This window comes from Nothobranchius furzeri, chromosome 14 (assembly GCF_043380555.1).
Source record: "Nothobranchius furzeri strain GRZ-AD chromosome 14, NfurGRZ-RIMD1, whole genome shotgun sequence".
Classification (NCBI taxonomy): Eukaryota; Metazoa; Chordata; class Actinopteri; order Cyprinodontiformes; family Nothobranchiidae; genus Nothobranchius; species Nothobranchius furzeri.
Window position 1 is genome coordinate 48,092,140 of NC_091754.1, and position 17,631 is coordinate 48,109,770.

Here is a 17,631-nt window from a genome sequence, read left to right on the forward strand (position 1 = left end):
CCAAACATAAACTCATTACTTAAAATTTTATCACACCAATTAGTCATTTTTAAATTTAATATGTCTCAATGAATAATCCAATAAACCAAAGATTATGTTTCAAGTCATTTAAAAAGTAACTAAAAGTTAATTATGCATATTTGCTTGCAGTTTGGATAAACAAGTGCTATTGATGTTTTTACATCAGGATCAGCTCTTATCACTAATTTTACTTCTACTTTCAATCATTATTATTATTTATATTATTTTAAATAAATATGATTGAAAGTACGTTATAAATAAAGTAGGTATGTTTTCTGCTCATCACAGTGACTCTTTATTCCTCGTCCTGCTTTGGTTGAATTTGTTATGTTTTTGTATGTAAATATGATTTAGTTCTCAAGGTGAAAACTTGGGATTGACTTGACTGAAAAAATATTCAGTTTATTTGTACAAAAGTTTCCTTTGTAAGAAAACACAGCAGATGGCATTGAGTCACTGACTTGTTGAGACTATACAGCCATCCATCCAAACACACACACACACACACACACACACACACACACACACACACACACACACACACACACACAACAAACCTGGTAATAAAATAGAAATGAAGCAAATATAGCCTCCATTCCAGGATAACTGAGCCTCCCTACTAGGGATGTTAGAAAATATCCATATAGCAATATATCACGATGTTATATCGATTTTCAAAAGCCGTGTATTGAAAATATCGATATCGCAATATATTGTGATATATTTTCCTGCAATATATTCAAAAGCTGTGAATCAAATTTTTGGAAGAATTAACATGCAAACATTTGTGTATTTTCTTTTATTTTGGTGTAATTCAAATGCCGACCGCTAGTTGGCAGCAGTTTGCAAAGGGTTTTGTTTCCACCATTGAAATGTAAATCCCTCAATGGTTCAGATACGTCACGTTAAACATGTTGAGTGTCAGCTTGGACTGTTTGTTGAATTTTCCTACATTAAATTCAGTCTAAAAAAATTGCTAATATCGTTTGACTGAATGTATCGCAATATATCGTGATATATTGTATCGTCTCCCCGTATCGTGATTCGTATCGTATTGCCTTAATTTCACTGATACACATCCCTACTACCTACAGTCTCATTCCTCCTCCCTTTAACTCTGTTTTCATATGTTTGAAATATAAAATGAGAGGAATGTTGAAACTGGTTCAGATTCCTGTCACACAGAAGGGTTTATCTATAGTTTGTATTGTGGTTCTGTTTTTTTTGTTGACAGTCGAGGGTGTGGTGCCACAACTCTTTAGTATGATGGTTTTATAAAAAGGGTTTTAGACTCAATACAAACAATAGTTTGTTATATAATTATCTCCTTTCACTCTCCAGGCTCTTTCTCTACTGGCTTCTTGTTTCCATCCCAAGTGTTTTCCTACAGTTTTTCTTATCGGATGCTTTCTCCTTCTCTGTTTTCGCCCCTTCTGCATTGCGTTTCTCCCGTAGAGTATCGCTTTACGGAGGTGTCTTTGCCCTAGAAGACAAGGCAACCTTCTTTATTTTCTCCCTCACACACTGGTGTTGTGTAACTGATGTGACCTTTGATTGTCAGCAGTAATTCCCACCAGGACCTAATGAATCCTAAAGGATAACTGAGCTTGTTGTGGAGCTAAAATAGCAAGGACATGGGAATTTTTTAGCCAACCATGATCTTGTTTTTATATTCATGCAGCTTGCTCACACTGTTCACAGAAAGGGAGCTGCTGATGTGGTTGAAGGATGCCGTCCCACCAACATGTAATCCAAGGTGGAACCAGAGCTAGGAGACCTAAGACTGATGACATCCATTGATATCAAGCACCTGCAACACTGCATGATAGGGTACAATGCCTGTGAAGCAGACTAGTGATGTCCATTTTTAAGAAGAGGGACAAGAGGGATTGTTCCAACCATCACAAAGTCACACTCCCCAGCTACCATGGAAGGTCTACTCCAAGGTGGTGGCTGAACTGAACATCAGCTCATTCTGCAGTAGAAGTTTGGTCTGTTGGTGTTGGTGTTTGGTCTGGACCACATACCGAAGAACACTTTTCATAGAGATGCAATGATTCTGGTTTTGAGGGTTGATACAGCTCTGAGCTAACCCTAAACCTAGCCCGATACCAATTTATCTCCAAGGAGGTGAGTAAAGGCACTAGAAGAGGTGCTGCTGCTCCATATCAAAATGAGCAATTTGAGATGGTTTTTGGTCTGAATCCTTCTCAGGAGAAGTGTTTTGGGATTGTCCTGCTGGCAGCAGACCCCACGGCTGACCCAGGACGTGCTGGAGAGGCTCCACCAGAGGAGCTGGTGGAGATCGCTGGAGAGAAGACGGGTTGTGCTTCCCTGCTGCTGAGAACTCGTACAAATTAAACCATTGTCAACTAACTAACTGAAAATGTCTCTTTGATAAGTGAGGCAGAAATCTGATGATAAATGAACAAACAAAGTCACATCATGTTGGAACACACATACAGACACAGTCATACCATCAGGATAGCTTAGTCTACTTTAAGCTCAGTGATTGGCTGGTCACCTGTTGATGTGTGTTCTGTCTGCCAGTGTCTGATTGGCTGTCAGCATAGTGATGCAGGTATGACTCATCTTCTATTCTGAGGCAAAAAAAAGCTGACTTGGGGTCCTGACCTTTAATCTCCTTGGTGACAGGCGTGATGTCGTCACCTTTGCTTGATCAACATCCTCCTGATGTGTCTCCCTGATCCAGTCAAGGCTGGATCATAGGGGAGATGGGCAGTGAGTCAGTGATGGGTCCTCCACTCTCCACATGACTACAGGCCCAAAAATCAGGCAGTAGTTCTGGTGAGTGTGAAGGACTGGAGGTTAAAATCATCTTGTGTTTATAAAAACGAGCCAAAAGGGCCCTGTGGTTAGCAGGGTGGGGCAACAGATGTATGACAACTGGTTAAAGCGGTAAGCACACCTCCAATTTGATGCCCTAACAAATAGCTAGAGGTTGTCCTCTCGGTGCGGCTGCAGCAAAATGACTCAAATCTTGCTTTTGTCTGCTTCTTCTAGACTATTAAAATGACAAAGAAGCCACAGTGTTTTTCCTTTCCTGCCACACTCGGGTCTTATTCTCTCTCTGTGATCATGAAGTTCAGGAGTTCAAAGAAAGGCGAGAAGCTGGTGCAGACGCGCGGGGACACAGTCGAGTAACGCCAAAGCTGTAATGAAAGCCAGCTTCATTCTCTACACGATGTTACATCATCTCCACTCTCCAGCAGCTGCTTCACTCACAATCTGACAGATGAACTTCAGAAACAGGTTCAACTCATCCCCTCCAGGGCTTTTGTGCTTCTGTGTGAAATATTTGTGCTCAGATCATGAAGCTGGCCTCCAAAAAAAGCCACTCGTGTGAATCCGCTTCATCTCTTTCCTGCTTTTTTTTTCTCTAGGGACGTCTTTGGATTCTCGCTGATCCAGAGGGTTGAGGTCAGGCCACTCGGCTCTGTCCACACCAAGGGCGTTTGACCCAGATGTGTGTTTTCAGATTGTGTGAAACCTGCAGCAGGTGAAATGACTAGACTTTGCTCCCCCCTGCTGGAGAAGAGACACATTTTATTTCTGATTCAGGGTTAGGGGTCGACAGTGAAGCAGAGGTCAGATCTAAAGATCCCAGTAGATAAGTGAGATGTAAATGAAGCATCTCGCTGATTCACCTTCCGTCAGTCTGGAGAACGTTCCCAGAACCTTTGGTTTGTGAGTCTGCCGCGGTCACCACTGCATGGTCTTGGACCGAGTAAGCTTCCTGCTCAGAGCGTGGCGAACTGTCAGCATGTAGGAGCGACGGTCAGGCAGAGGGCGCTGCTGGTCCACCACCAGCCTGATCACACACCAGAGGGAACGGTGGCGTTGGCATCTGTTAGCAGCTGGATTTGAGTTCAACTGAAACAAACCTGATGAGCTGAAACACAGCTGCTTCCACTGCTAGGACCGTTTCAGCCACTGACAGCTCTCTGAAACCACATCTACACACACACACACACACACACACACACACTTAGCTGTGATTGAGACATAAAGAAGGAATTTAAACCCAACAATTAAAGCAAACCGTAGATCTTTGGCCATCTTCTGTCCTTCCTCCATCGTCACCTCCCTTCCAATCTCCAGATCTGTTTTGTTGGCGACCAGAACAGTAGGAACACCTAAACACAAACACACACACACACACACACACACACACACACACACACACACACACACACACACACACACACACACACACACACACACAGAGAGAGAGAGAGAGAGAGAGGGATGACTCGACCTTCAGCACACAGGATGGGCTTCCAAACAAGGACAGCATGTCAGCTCCAGCTGTGCTCTTGAAGGAGACAATGGACAGATGTCAGCCTCACAGCGTCGTGAACACACCGCCCGTTGTGGGGGTCGGTTGCGTATTTGGGAGTCGTCTAAGTTACCGGTTTCTACCAGGACCAAATATCCAGTTATGACAGGTGAAATAAGTTTTTGTGAAGACCTTAAAAGCTATTTTTAGCAGTTTTCTTTCTTTGTAACCAGACACAAAACCTCAAGAAATAACATAAATATTGAGTCCTTGTGGAATAAATAGAGATTCTTTAATTAGAGAGGAAGGTTGCCAGCTACCAAGACCATGTTTGGTTTTGTCGATGAAAGTCTTCAGTCGTGGGATTTCTGTGAAGCTGAAGCGCTGAGTGATGGAGTAGACCAGCAGAAAACCATCAGCCCAGCAGATGGACGACTCCAGAGAAGCTGCAGAGCTCTCCTGGAGGACAAAGTTTCACAAAGTGGACAGAGAATAAATTTACATTGGTTTGCATTTAAAAGTAACAGAAGGAATTTGGTTAACTAAAGCTAAAACAAGCTGGGTGTTTGGGATTATCAAGATTATCAAGAAATGTGTATTTTTTAGATTATTTCACACCAAAAGGTCATTTATCACAGCCCACTGAATTACCAGACACAACGGTGTCCTCTGATCGTCACGTTTACCTTAAAGGGCAAGTCCAAAATCTCCAGCTCCACAGCCTCCTGATCCACCACCCGGTTACATCTATAAGTCACCTCTGCAGAAACAGCTGGTAAGTCCTGCCAACATGTGATGCGTTCACATTATTCACTTCATTCTTACCCTTCTTATGGTCGTATTCTCCTATAAAGCGTTTGGTGATGAAACGAACACACAGCGCTGCAGACACAAAACAGACACGATGAGTGGAGAGCAGGGTGATGAACATCTGATCAGACCCCTGCAGCATCAACCTGGCCTGTTTAAACAAACGAGCTAGTGATTTCTCTGTGTTTGTGCTTGTTTGACGTTTGTGTCAGCTGCTGAAGGGCTGGCTGTATTTTAGCAGAGCACATTAAAATCATTGCTGGAGCTTGTTTGAGCTGTCATGTGACCCTTGACTGCTGCTGAGAGCCTTCATTCACTTTTAGCAGCTGAAGTCTCGTTAATATTTACAGCTTGATCCCTTTGCTTCATCAGAAGAAAGCAACCTGTTTTAACCCATGTGTTACCTTTGAATTTTCTGATGTTTTTGGCGTTTGAGCACAAAAAAATGCACATACAAAACTTCCTATAGAGATATTACATATTTCATGTGTCCCAATTTTGTTACATGAATTTCATTCTTAGCTTTGCCCGTAACAAAATATAATAAAAAATGTGGGTGTTTCTAAGAATTAACCCCATTATTGCAGGTTTATGACCGTTACCAGAATTGTGAAAAAATGTAAAAATGTTCAAAAATCCTAATTTTTTTACATGAATTTTGTCCTTGGCTTCTGTCCTCACAAAATATAATAAAATATTTGTGCATTCCTAAGATTTAACCTTTTTATTTCCTCCTTTATTGTCTTGTGCATGATCATAACCAAATGTAAACAAATTGAAAATATTAAAAAAATTTGTGTGTTATGTCCAGATGATTTGTTTTATGGGTGAATTTTCAACACATTGGAGTGTCATAAATGGTCATAAAAATATTTTTATTAAAAAAATTATATTTGAATTCGTCTTTAGTTATTTCCCTGGTATACATAAGAAAAATGTGCAATCTAGTGGAAAACATTAAAACAACTCAAAATTGAGTTTGCAACTGCCCTGGGAACCCAGAAAGAATTATATATATATATATATATATATATATATATATATATATATATATATATATATATATATATATATATATATATATATATATATATATATATATATATACGGTATATATATATATATATATATATATATATATATATATATATATATAAAAGCTAACATTTAGGCTTACTAGAAAAAAGTGATTTACATGGGAGTCAATGGCACAAAAAATTCACTAATGGCGGTAATGCTACAAAATGATTTCAGTGTTACAGTATGGAGTACGGGAATTTTTTTTTTATTATTTTGGTATTTCCCCCCAAAACACACATTCTCCCCCCGAAAAAGATGAATTGTGGTAGCATAGCCAAAATTATTCACAAAAAATAAATAAATAAACACTTAGGACATGTAAGTGTTAGATAAGCAGAACACAAGCAGGGGCAGAGCAAACAAGACAAATGTGGGGGCTTGGCACAGGGGGCCAGAAGGTGGCTGTGTGGGGGCCCCGATTAAAGGACTGATTGAGAGAAGTTTGTTTTACTTTAGGTTCAAATAAAATAAAAATACACAAATCATAAATAAAGTAAAAGAAATATCTGAAAAATGACTTTCCAAAAGAAAAAACGAGAAAGTTTTGAGTATTTGGAGTTGGTATCATCTCACTGCTGAAGATTTTCCTGAAAGCGAACCAAACATACCTAACCTAACCAAATGAAGTAAAAAATAAACCAGATTTTTATACAACTCAGCTTTTATTTGGATATTAAACAATGAAAACGTGACAAGAGAGGAAAAAGAAACTGGATGAAAAATGGGGAAAGTGTGGTGAGGATAAAAACTAGACACACTCAGCCGTGACGTCCTCAAAGACGTACACAAGGACAACAAAACAAAGAAACATGACTAAACATGACCAAGTTGTCTAAATTTACTTCTAAAGTCGTTATGGAGATTAGGGTGACATAAAATGGGCACGTCAAACTGTAGCACAAAGACAAAAAAGGCTTGAAAATATATGAATAGATAATTTATACAGCATCTATCGTAGAGTGTTAAATGTTGTGCTTTTAAGCTTAATATATTACCTTTACTTATGACCAATAAGCTGTGAGACTCTATGTAGAATATCAACCTGCTTCGTCTTTGGATGTTTAATCAGAAGATTCTAGGATTCTTTGCTTTTTCAGGGATCTAACACACTTTGTCTCAATTCAGACAGAGTCAGGTTTATAAAAGATAAGAATTTTTTTTCTAAACAAATAAACATGACAAGTTAACCAAGGCTACTGTGATGGATGAATCTAAGAGGATGCGATGTGATGTACTGTGACTATGTGTGAATGTGAGGTTATCAGAACCTTCGTATCTAGAAGAACTGAGTTCTGGGTGTGAAAAGGAGAATTTGGTTCGCATTAAGCTATGAAGTTGGTTCTTATCAAACCGGCATCAGACGCAATCTGTGTGTCTACCTCACCCTTTCTTTGGAGACCCTCTTCGCGGATCCGAAGGTCAGGGAGGTTGGATGACCTCTGGGCACCGAGGTTTGGTAGATTAACTGCAGCACCGACTCTCCAGTCCAGAGATGTTTCCGAGTCACAACAGATAGATGAATTTGTTTGCGTCTAGAACAGCTGTTTCTGAATAGCTGAAGGAACCATTTGGCTGTCAGCTGTAGGCAGCTTCTAGCTTGTCGAAAGCTTTGGGTTAAAGAGGGTTCGCTACGGATGGCCTGTCTGTAGCTTTCCCTAGAACTGACTCACCGTCTAGTGAGCTCTGTTTTAATATTCTCATATTATGATTTCTTGGCCAACCGGGACGTGTCATGTTAAGGGGTGTTCACAAGCAAACCTCAGATACAGGATGTTCTGCATTGTGGCTAAGCAAGTATCTATGTGTCATGTCGTTTAACTTAACTTTAATTTATCTCTAGTGAACCTTGTGTCTGAGTGTAGATAATGATTCACTTGTTAAATCTACAATTACTGATCATACCATAATAATATTCATTTCAAACTTCAGTAGTTCAAGCACAGATTAATCATCCTTATTAATTTAAGCACAGATTAATCAAAACTTTATTGATCATTTCATATAACATTTATTCATTCCATTTCACGATTGATTAACTCATATGAGCTGAAAATAGTCACTTTATTCTGAGGCATGAGGAATCCTGCGGTGTTATCAGAAGAAGGCTTTGTTTGGGAACACAGGCTTACATTGTGTTCCTCCTGAAATGTCAACAAGGTTTGCAGAACCTTGTTGCTTGTTGGAAGGTAGAATGTAAAATCCACCTTAGAGCTGGAATTTATGTCTTCCGGTGACTGGTGGCATGCGGGTCAGTTTTTAGGTGAAAACTGACCATTGCTAGACGTTAGATTTTATCGCTATAACGAAGAGACATCTATGGACACAGGCTTATATTTACACCTTACCACGGGGTCAAGCTCAGACTAGCTCATGAACATTGACATCTAACTCTTTCCACACACTCCTAATCCATAATCTCTTCTGTTTTATGGCTGGTCTCAAACTTACCTGTTTTTCCAGTGTTGTGGGCTCCCAAAACCAGGAGTTTTACTGGGACTGTTTTCCTGCTGGAGTCCATATTTATCCAGAGTCTCTTTTTAGATAAACACCTTTAAAAGAAAAAGCCAATTCAGAAGAATTAAGAATCAATGACTCCTATGTAGGTGTTAACTTTAACTAAACCAACAGGAGGAGCAGGACTTTAATTCTGACCTTAAAAGCAGGAAAGCAACACAGACGTCCAGCTTGGTGAAAGATTGTCTCAGACACTGAGCAGACTGAACGAGGAGATGTCCTCTCTCCTCTCGCTTGTCTCTGTTTGGTTAGAAGAGCTCTCTTTCTTTGGAAACAGAACATGACAGGAGCCATTTGTCTGCAGGACCAGGGCCCGAGATTCTTATACAAATATCATTTTGGATCCATCCAAGACACATTTAGGCCGTCAGACTTAAAATCACGTCAGAGCCTTTCCTTGTTGAATCAGTGCTGCTGCACTGCAAAAACTGATTTTAAGAATATTAAAAAATCTCATTTTTATACTTTTGGTTTTTTTCTATTCTAAAATAAAAAATATTCTCTATAAAAATATAATTACTTAAGATGACAGTGAGTACTTTTCCTGACGATAGGGGCAGTGGATACCTAAATAGTTGCAAGCAAGCAGCATTTTTGTGTTGGATCTTACCAATGGATGCCTATCAGGGTCAAAAAGCCCCGGAGAGTGCAGACTTTAGCACAATAACAAGCCCATCTTGTTACATATCAGTAAATGCATTTTATCCTCATGGGCTCTCGTAGAACAAAACGTGGCATCTAATATGGTGTTGCCCAGAGACTTAGGGTGTTTCTCAATGTAAAGGCGCCTTGCTTACGAGGACGCTGTCCTTCCTTGGTCAAAGAAAATGGTTAAATGGAACTGACTTGCATCACGTGACCGTGGATTCCACGGTGATCACGTAACGTCACGTGACACGGGAGATAACATTTTATTTTATGCGTGTAAGTTTCAATATAAATATATAATAAGCATTTTACTTTTTAACTTGTGTATATATTAAATATATAAGCGAGTTACTACCCACTAGCCACCAAAGCTTACTACTAAGGAACTAACCAACCATAGATAACTTCTTTGGATCTAAAAAAAAAACATTTTAAATTAGTTGACTTACTTTTAAACTTGAAATTTGCCCCCAAAGTAGCTGCCGGCTTCTGATCCGCCATCCTGTTGAAAATACTGCAGTGTGTTCTGGGAAACTTTTGACCAAGGCTAGGCTACAAGACACCTCCTGTGTATCCATGCTCAGCTAGCTAAATGGCTAACAAACGGAGAAGACATGCCTCGGTAGAACATGAACATTGGAACGCGTCTTGGCGTATCTGATGATGTATCACCTAGGCAACAGGAGTGGGGCCAAGACATCAGTGCAAGGTTCCGCTCCCGTGTATTTTAGACCTGATTTTTATGCAGTGTTGGGAGTAATGCGGTACAGAAGTAATTAATTACTGTAATGCATTGCTTTTTGTTGTAATGTGGTAATGTAAGGCATTACAGGGGGGAAAATGGTAATATTTACTCGGTACAATTGTCAGTAACGCAGTAATTACAATGCATTTTAAACCCAGAATCAAGATGCGTTTCTTAAAAATTCAAATTGCGGGAAACCCGAAAAAAGATCCAGTATCTGCATATATGACGTCATTTATGGACTCAGCTTTGCAGGCAGATGACGTAGCGGTACCGGCCGGCTCAAATACTCCAGCTGCGTCCTCCACGCGGCCGCTGTAACATTCACAAAATCGCTCCACTAAAACAAAATAGTTCACCTGCGATCGTTCATATCAGCGCATGTTCTCTGTACTTTTCTGACGTGCTTTGCCTCATCTGAGTTAATCTGGGCCCCGGTGATTTTAACTCATTGCTGCTGGAGCGCCGCGCATGTGAAGATCCCTTTGGCTGATAGAAAGTAGGAAGTCTAGGAAACAGTTTTTTTCTGGAAGACGGAGAAATGTACAGTATATGTACAGTCTATGGAGAAACATGCAGCATGCAGGAATTAGAGAGAGACAGGGCAGGAAATTATTCAAATAAAATCAAGAAAACAAGACAAAGGGCTTGAAAAGACAAAAAGTAGGTAGATTTATCCCCAATACACATTTTACCAGTGAAAAGCAATAATATATAAGCATTCATTATTTATACATGTGATAGAATCAGATCAACCCAGAAGCCAGTCCCACACCCAGGGCCGTATCAAGGCATTTGGGGACCAAGGCTAAATAGACTTGGAGCCCCCACCACCTCACTCCCTGCTCAGTTAATCTAAGATGGCAGCATGCTGAGAGTACAGATTGTTGTTGCTTTTATTTCATAAACAATCCTTCTAAAGATCTGTTTTTAACAGCAATCCTATAGCTCAGACACCACATCACCTTCCACCGGATGTGTCATGAGTTCACCAGGCATCAGATTCATACTGAAGTTGTTTTGTTGAAAGTAACTTAGAGTAATGCAAAAGTAGTGTAATGCCTTACATTTTAAAATCAGTAATATTGTAATGTAATGAATTACTTTAAAATGAGGGTAACAAGTAATAAATAATGTATTACAGTTTTGAAGTAACTTGCCCAACACTGTTTTTATGGTTATATGTTACAAAACCGCCAAACATTTTCAACCACTGGACTTCGTTTAATTCATTTTCAACATTTTGAAGGATATTTTCAGAAAAAATGGTAAAAACTACACATTGTCTCTTTAAAATAAGGTAAAAATATGTTTTAATGATTATTTCTGATTCTAATGGGCCACTGAACATGAAAATCAAGGACGGAAATCCCATTTCAATTTTGGGGGGGGACAATAAACAGTAAAACTTCAGAGAGTAATTTTTGGGGGGGACATGAAAAAAATGCTCTCTACATACAACACTGTATGTCCTTATAAGAGACTGACCTGTGACCCTGTGCCTGTGTCTGACAGGCTCTGGCTACCTGTGCTCAAGTGACTGGACTTTGCAAATGAAACCATTTAGAAACAATTTCATAGGCATTTCATTTCTTTCTTATAGATGTCTTTATCAAAATGCTAGTTTCTACTTACTTGACGTTCTGGAGCATTAAAAAACGACCTGATGGCTGCCGTTTTTCATTTCTCTGCCATTTCAACTGACCTGGTCTGCTGACAGTTGGACAGCAACACACACACAGATGGGATATTGTCATTAATGGAGCTGGAGGATATTGATCAACAATAATATCTGCCAATTTTGTACATCTCCATAGGCATCCTTTCTTTTTGTTTTCATTTCAATAACAAGACTGTGGCCTAAAACGGAATAAGCCATTCAGAATAAAGATTTAAAAGCAGATCGTTAATAGTTGAAGCAACATGTCCTGAAATGACACGGCTATCAGCTGACCAACAGCTACACGTGTGGACGGATGCAAAGCATTCATTTTAAGTACTAAAGCATATCTAACTTTTTCACAACAAAGAGAGAGAACATAAAATGTCAAATTAAAATTTTATTAAATCACATAACATGAAAGCTACTAAAATCCAAATAGTTCCATATTGATTTTAATATATTTGAAATTTTCCTTCTAAATATGGCTAGAAAAAATAACAAACTTCAAATCAGCTTTCACAAGTCAAGTATCAAAATGACTGAAATCTCTTTAATAAATCATAGAAATGTTTGTAGGCTATTAGAGAATAACTCTGTAATATTTAATAACTTTATCTAGGTCCTGCTGAACGAAAAGGTACACAAAATCTAATAATATATGCTTGAAATATTTGTTTCATTTTAATAATGAAAATAAAAACATTTACTTTACAAATACACTAAACATATACATACTCTATAGTTTATCTTTCAGTTTAATCGATCCCTCACTTTTCTCAGTTTTCATGTTTTTGGGTCTGTGTGGCCAACAGGATCTTTGGCTCTGTGTTTTACACTGAGAGCTTTGAGCAACGTGCCTCCACCACACATTTGCTGCAACCAGTTCATCCCTAAGCTGCACGGTGCACCTGCACTTTAACATATTGTAAACATCTGCAGAGCCTGGGGAAGACGTGATGAGTGGTTAAACGCTGTGGTTTTCCATACATCGGACCAGTTAGTTTTGATTCTACCATATTCATCTGCTAAATAGGATGAAAGACGGACATTTTCATCGATCTATAAATGCTCCGCAGATTCCAGGGAAGACCGTGAAAGCGTACGTGTCCGGAAAAAGGAACTTTTGATCACCTTAGTGAATGGACTAATAATAGTGGAATAATCCTGTAATGAAGAGAGAACATGAAGTGACAACTTTTTTTTACTGTGGTGGTGGTGGTCTGTCATAAAGGGATCTCCGACCGGTGATGTAAAGATAATCGGTGTCTATGTTTGACATTTATGACCACATTTGACATACATATTTAAGTTTGTAGAACAAGCGTGTGATAAATGACTTACTGCTGGAAACTGCTGGCTTTTTGATTCCCGCCTCCTGTGAGCCTGCGGGCTGCTGTGAAGCTGTGAGCAGGGCAGAGCCGGCAGCCCCGCCCGTTGGAAACAGCGCTTGTGGACCGACCATACCAACTTGAGGAATTGGGGGTGGGGGTGGGGGTGGGGGGGTTGGGGGGACTATAATTTCTCAACAATTAAAAACACATTGTTTTGTATTTGCAGACTACCGCAAATCCTCTAATACAGGCCCGGGCCTGTATTTGACGCAAGCTCATCAAGCTTCAGGCCTTTTCTATTTGAGCAAAATGAACTAATGGTTCGCTGGAGTTTTTGACAATTAATTGGCGCCTATCTCCAGCAGTCAACGGGCAATGAGGCGGGGTACACCCTGGACAGAGAGCCAGTCCCTTGCAGGACAAAAGACAGAAAACATAAAAGGAAATGAGCCGACATGAACGATTGCGTGTTAAATTAGTTTTTGAGGTGGCGACACCTGATTTGATTATGTTGCTGTGGCCGTGCTCAGGACACAGATGTCTGGAGCGCGTCAACTATCAGAGCTTTGCATGCTCAAGCTGGTTAAGGTTAGGATGGGGGCGAGGGGAATGTTAAATTGCAAGAGGGTAAACGTCACAATTTGGTTAAATGTCCGTTTTACGGCGGGTGTCAGTGCCGACGCTCTGGCACAGCGCATTGCCTCCCGACGTGCAGGAGCTTGTCACCTGCTGACAGCAGGCTGCTGTCTTTTCCGTGGACTGCATCTTGCCGGTCATTATCACATGACAGCGACTAGTCGATGAAAGGCATAAAAAGTCACTATAGAGCGGTGAAGTCGACTAGTGACTAGTTCATACAACCCCTACTGCTCCCCAGAGTGTTCTGCAGCATAATCAGCACGTTCTCTTTGAACTTGATATCAAATTTTCGCCTCCTTTTCGTCTCCGCACGGTCAAAGTTACCCTCGCGGTCTATCACTGGCAAATCAAAAGTGAGACGGATGACACAACCGCCCCCCGTCCTCGCTTGTTACCACATTCCACCCGGCCACAAAAAAACGGCCATTATTCACCTCCGCCGACTCCGACACCGGCCAAAATGTGATACCCGGCCGTTAATTAAATGCAGGCTAATATTAGAGGATTTACGGTAACTTTTACTTTGTGGTTTTAGAAGACAATACAGGTTTACTGATAGCATTTATGTGTTTACAATAACTTTGGTGGGGGGGACAACTTTGTGTGAGGGAGGCACGCGTCCCACCCCGCCCCCCCTGGGATCTCCGCCTATGATGAAAATAGTCTTCTACACCGATCTCCTGCATTAGCTTCTGATAGAAAATAGACGGTGAAACTCTAGGATTAGAAAAGCCTGACAGATCTACGTCACACTGTGAATTTGCCTCGTCCATCTTGGCTCGCGCCTGCCCACAAGAAATTAAAAAATAAAAATGTTATTGCAGCGAGTAAAGAGAACGAATAGTGTCTTGGTGATAGTGACTGCAACATGGCTGAATGCATTCTGTAGAGAATCAGAAGTGAGGTGTGTGCTTATCATCAGCTCATTCACCGTATTTTTAACGGGGTAGACTCGAGAGTAAACATCAGGGCTCTAATGCTGATTAGGGCACCTGATCAGGAAGCAGACAATCCATGAATCAGGAGATAATTTTGGGACGCTGCCATGCCCCAAGCGATGCGCCAACCAGAAAAGCTTCTTCAGCTCACACTTCAACACGATTAAGAAAGAACAGAAAAGGCTAGAAACGCGCTGTTTCTTCCTGATGTAAGAAGTGAGTCTAGGCCAACTCTTTCTTTTGGTAGATTTGGCATTTACGTGGTCATACAGCGCAATGTTCTGACTCTTCAAAAATCAGTAAAACTGTTCACAAACAATGGCAGTTAATAATAATAATAATAAAAGTTAATAATAACGACTAATCCTGCAGGAGCATCATGGATTTAGTTTTTAAATGACTCCTAAGGCTGGAGAACACGAAAAACGTTTTAAACCACACCTTTAAATACGAGCCACATTTTCTTTTTTTGAGTTTAAAAATCTGCCAATGAGGAAAGCAAAAGTTGCTCGGCCAGAATTTTACAACTTGTGACAGGATTATCTAATTTTAAGATGTAAATCTGCTTACCCCATTGGCAGGTTAGTCGAAACAAGAACATTTGGATCCTATTTAAGAATATTGACCTTATTTAAGTAAAGCTTTTTTAATATAAATTTTTTTCATTTTAGAATAAAAACACAATAAAATGTCTAAAACTGAGTTTTTTTTACTCTTAGAAATGGGTTTTTGCAGTGTAGCTATGACAGATCACACCCTGAACCAGACAAGCAGCAATAAGAAGCTCTTTCTAATCACCAAAATATTAATAATCTGGTTTTTCTTTTACTGCTTAGAACATTTGGTGGATTTAAAGAGACAAACGCTTTTCGTGGAAGGGTTTCTGAGCAGCGCTGGCATTTTGTTTTTGTTTCTGGTGCCAGGAGAGTATGGAACTAGGATCGGGACAATATTACATGTAACTTGTACCAAGCTTTCTAACTTGTAACATGTTTTGTAACTGTAACTTGTTTTATAACATGTAATTCTTGATTTGGAACACGTGTAACTTTCGTTTTGTAACACGTAACATGAAACTTTCGTTTTGTTACTTGCAGAAAACAATCAAGTGTACAAGTTTCAAATCACAAGTCTCAAAACAAACACCTCAGTCTACAGTTACAAAACTCAAGTCTACAAGTACTAAACATTTTGTTCCAATTCTAGCTTCCTTCCCAAAGAACCAATGACAGGCTAAGACTGACCAGCCAATCATGAGTCTTGGATTCCTGTCCAAGACAATTTCTGTTGGAAGCAAACTGGAATCGGGACAAAATATTTTGTACTCAGGGACGAAATTTTGATTTCAGAAGTGGGGGGGACACAGCAGGCTTGTGCGGATTTGGGGTGGGGGGTGTTATGTAAAGACCCCTTGACACGTCACGTGCCCATCTCAATAATTTTCCATCCTCTCTCTCTCTCTCTCTCTCTCTCTCTCTCTCTCTCTCTATATATATATATATATATATATATATATATATATATATCAAAGTTAAAAAATGTACAACTCTATTATTATTTTTATTTATTATCATTATTGAAGTGCAGTTTTGGCTGTTGACAATGGATAGGCCATTGTATTTATTGTTTTGGGTCTTTTTTTTATTGTTTTTGGTGCAACATTTTCTAACAGGGAGTGAGATTCCTTTTTTATTTAATTTTTGTTTGTTATTTTTATTCATTTAGAAGTTCTGGTTCTGGACATTTCAATGTTAAATGAAGGTTTATTTGTTGCATTTTAAAGGGTGTACTTGCATTATTATGATATATTAACATTATATTAGTGGTTATTTTGGTCTAGATAATGTTGACAATGATATCGTTTATCATCAACAATTTGTTGGACAAAATATCGTCCAGGAAAATTTGTTACTTTCCCAGGCCTAGTCAAAAGTATAAAAATTATTTATACATAAACGGTCCCTCCTGAGATCTGGCCGTTTGTTCATTTGCTGTGTTAGAGGACATGCTGAACTAATGTTTTACACATGATCATCACCCTAACATTTGAGTGTATAAAAACATATTAAATGTTTTTTTTTCCCTTAAAAGTGTTTAAACAGTTGTTGCATTTCAACACACAAAAAATAAATGGAAAAAATAAGATAAATCTAATGAAAAGTGTACATCTTTGACATTAAGCTTAAAAAAAATCTGTTGACGATGATGATACTGTTCATTTTTCAGAGCTTTTTAATGTGAACATATACATTGCAACAGATAAGTTTACAATAAAGTTAAATGATAAAAGTTTTGAAGTTACACTTCTACCACTACTACTAGTAATAATAATTATGATGATAATAGTAATAATAATAAAACAATAATTATAATAATACGAATAAATTGTGTCTGAGGAGTCAGTTATGTGGAGGAGATGAGTTTGTAAAAGTTAGTTTTGAGTATGTTTGTGAAGGAGGAGGTGAGTCTGAGCTTAATGCAGGGGTGTCACATGTCCAACTTACGTTTTGACTTTGAAAGAAGTCTCTTATATCCACTTTTCGTTTTCTTGACATGCTGCCTCCTGGCTGTGCCTAACTACCAAAGACTCACAAATGAACACTTATTCAAATGTTATGTAATGGAAGCTGAGCTGAGCTCTGATATTACACAGCGTCTAGTTGACGATGTGACTCAGTACCGGTGTTCCCTAGCGGCTCCAAACTAGCATAACAACGTGAGCACGTTCTGACTGTTTCCAACTTGAGTGACAGCAGCAACAGCCAATAATACGTTAGCAAGTATCAGCAGAGCCAATAGATTAGCTTTTGGGCGGGTCTAATAGGAAACCGGTTTCCGTTTGGTCCTAGTGCTCAACCAAATCCATTTAATGGAGCGTAATATTGTTTTTGGACGGAAAAAAGTGCAGGGGACCAAAACTGCCTTTTGAAAAAGTGGGGGGG

At 39.4% G+C, this 17,631-nt stretch overlaps 1 protein-coding gene across 1 annotated transcript; it reads right to left on the bottom strand.

Moving 5' to 3' along the window:
* Positions 1-333: 333 nt before the first annotated feature.
* zgc:110699 (ras-related and estrogen-regulated growth inhibitor) lies at positions 334-8,942 on the bottom strand. The gene is made up of 8 exons (XM_054742979.2): positions 8,864-8,942; positions 8,660-8,760; positions 5,147-5,203; positions 5,008-5,081; positions 4,642-4,780; positions 4,085-4,178; positions 3,927-3,998; positions 334-3,853 (listed from the first exon to the last, which is right to left on the bottom strand). The coding sequence occupies exons 2-8, from the start codon at positions 8,727-8,729 to the stop codon at positions 3,745-3,747; spliced, it is 615 nt and encodes a 204-aa protein (XP_054598954.1). The 5' UTR covers positions 8,730-8,760; positions 8,864-8,942; the 3' UTR covers positions 334-3,744.
* Between the last annotated feature and the right edge of the window lie 8,689 nt (positions 8,943-17,631).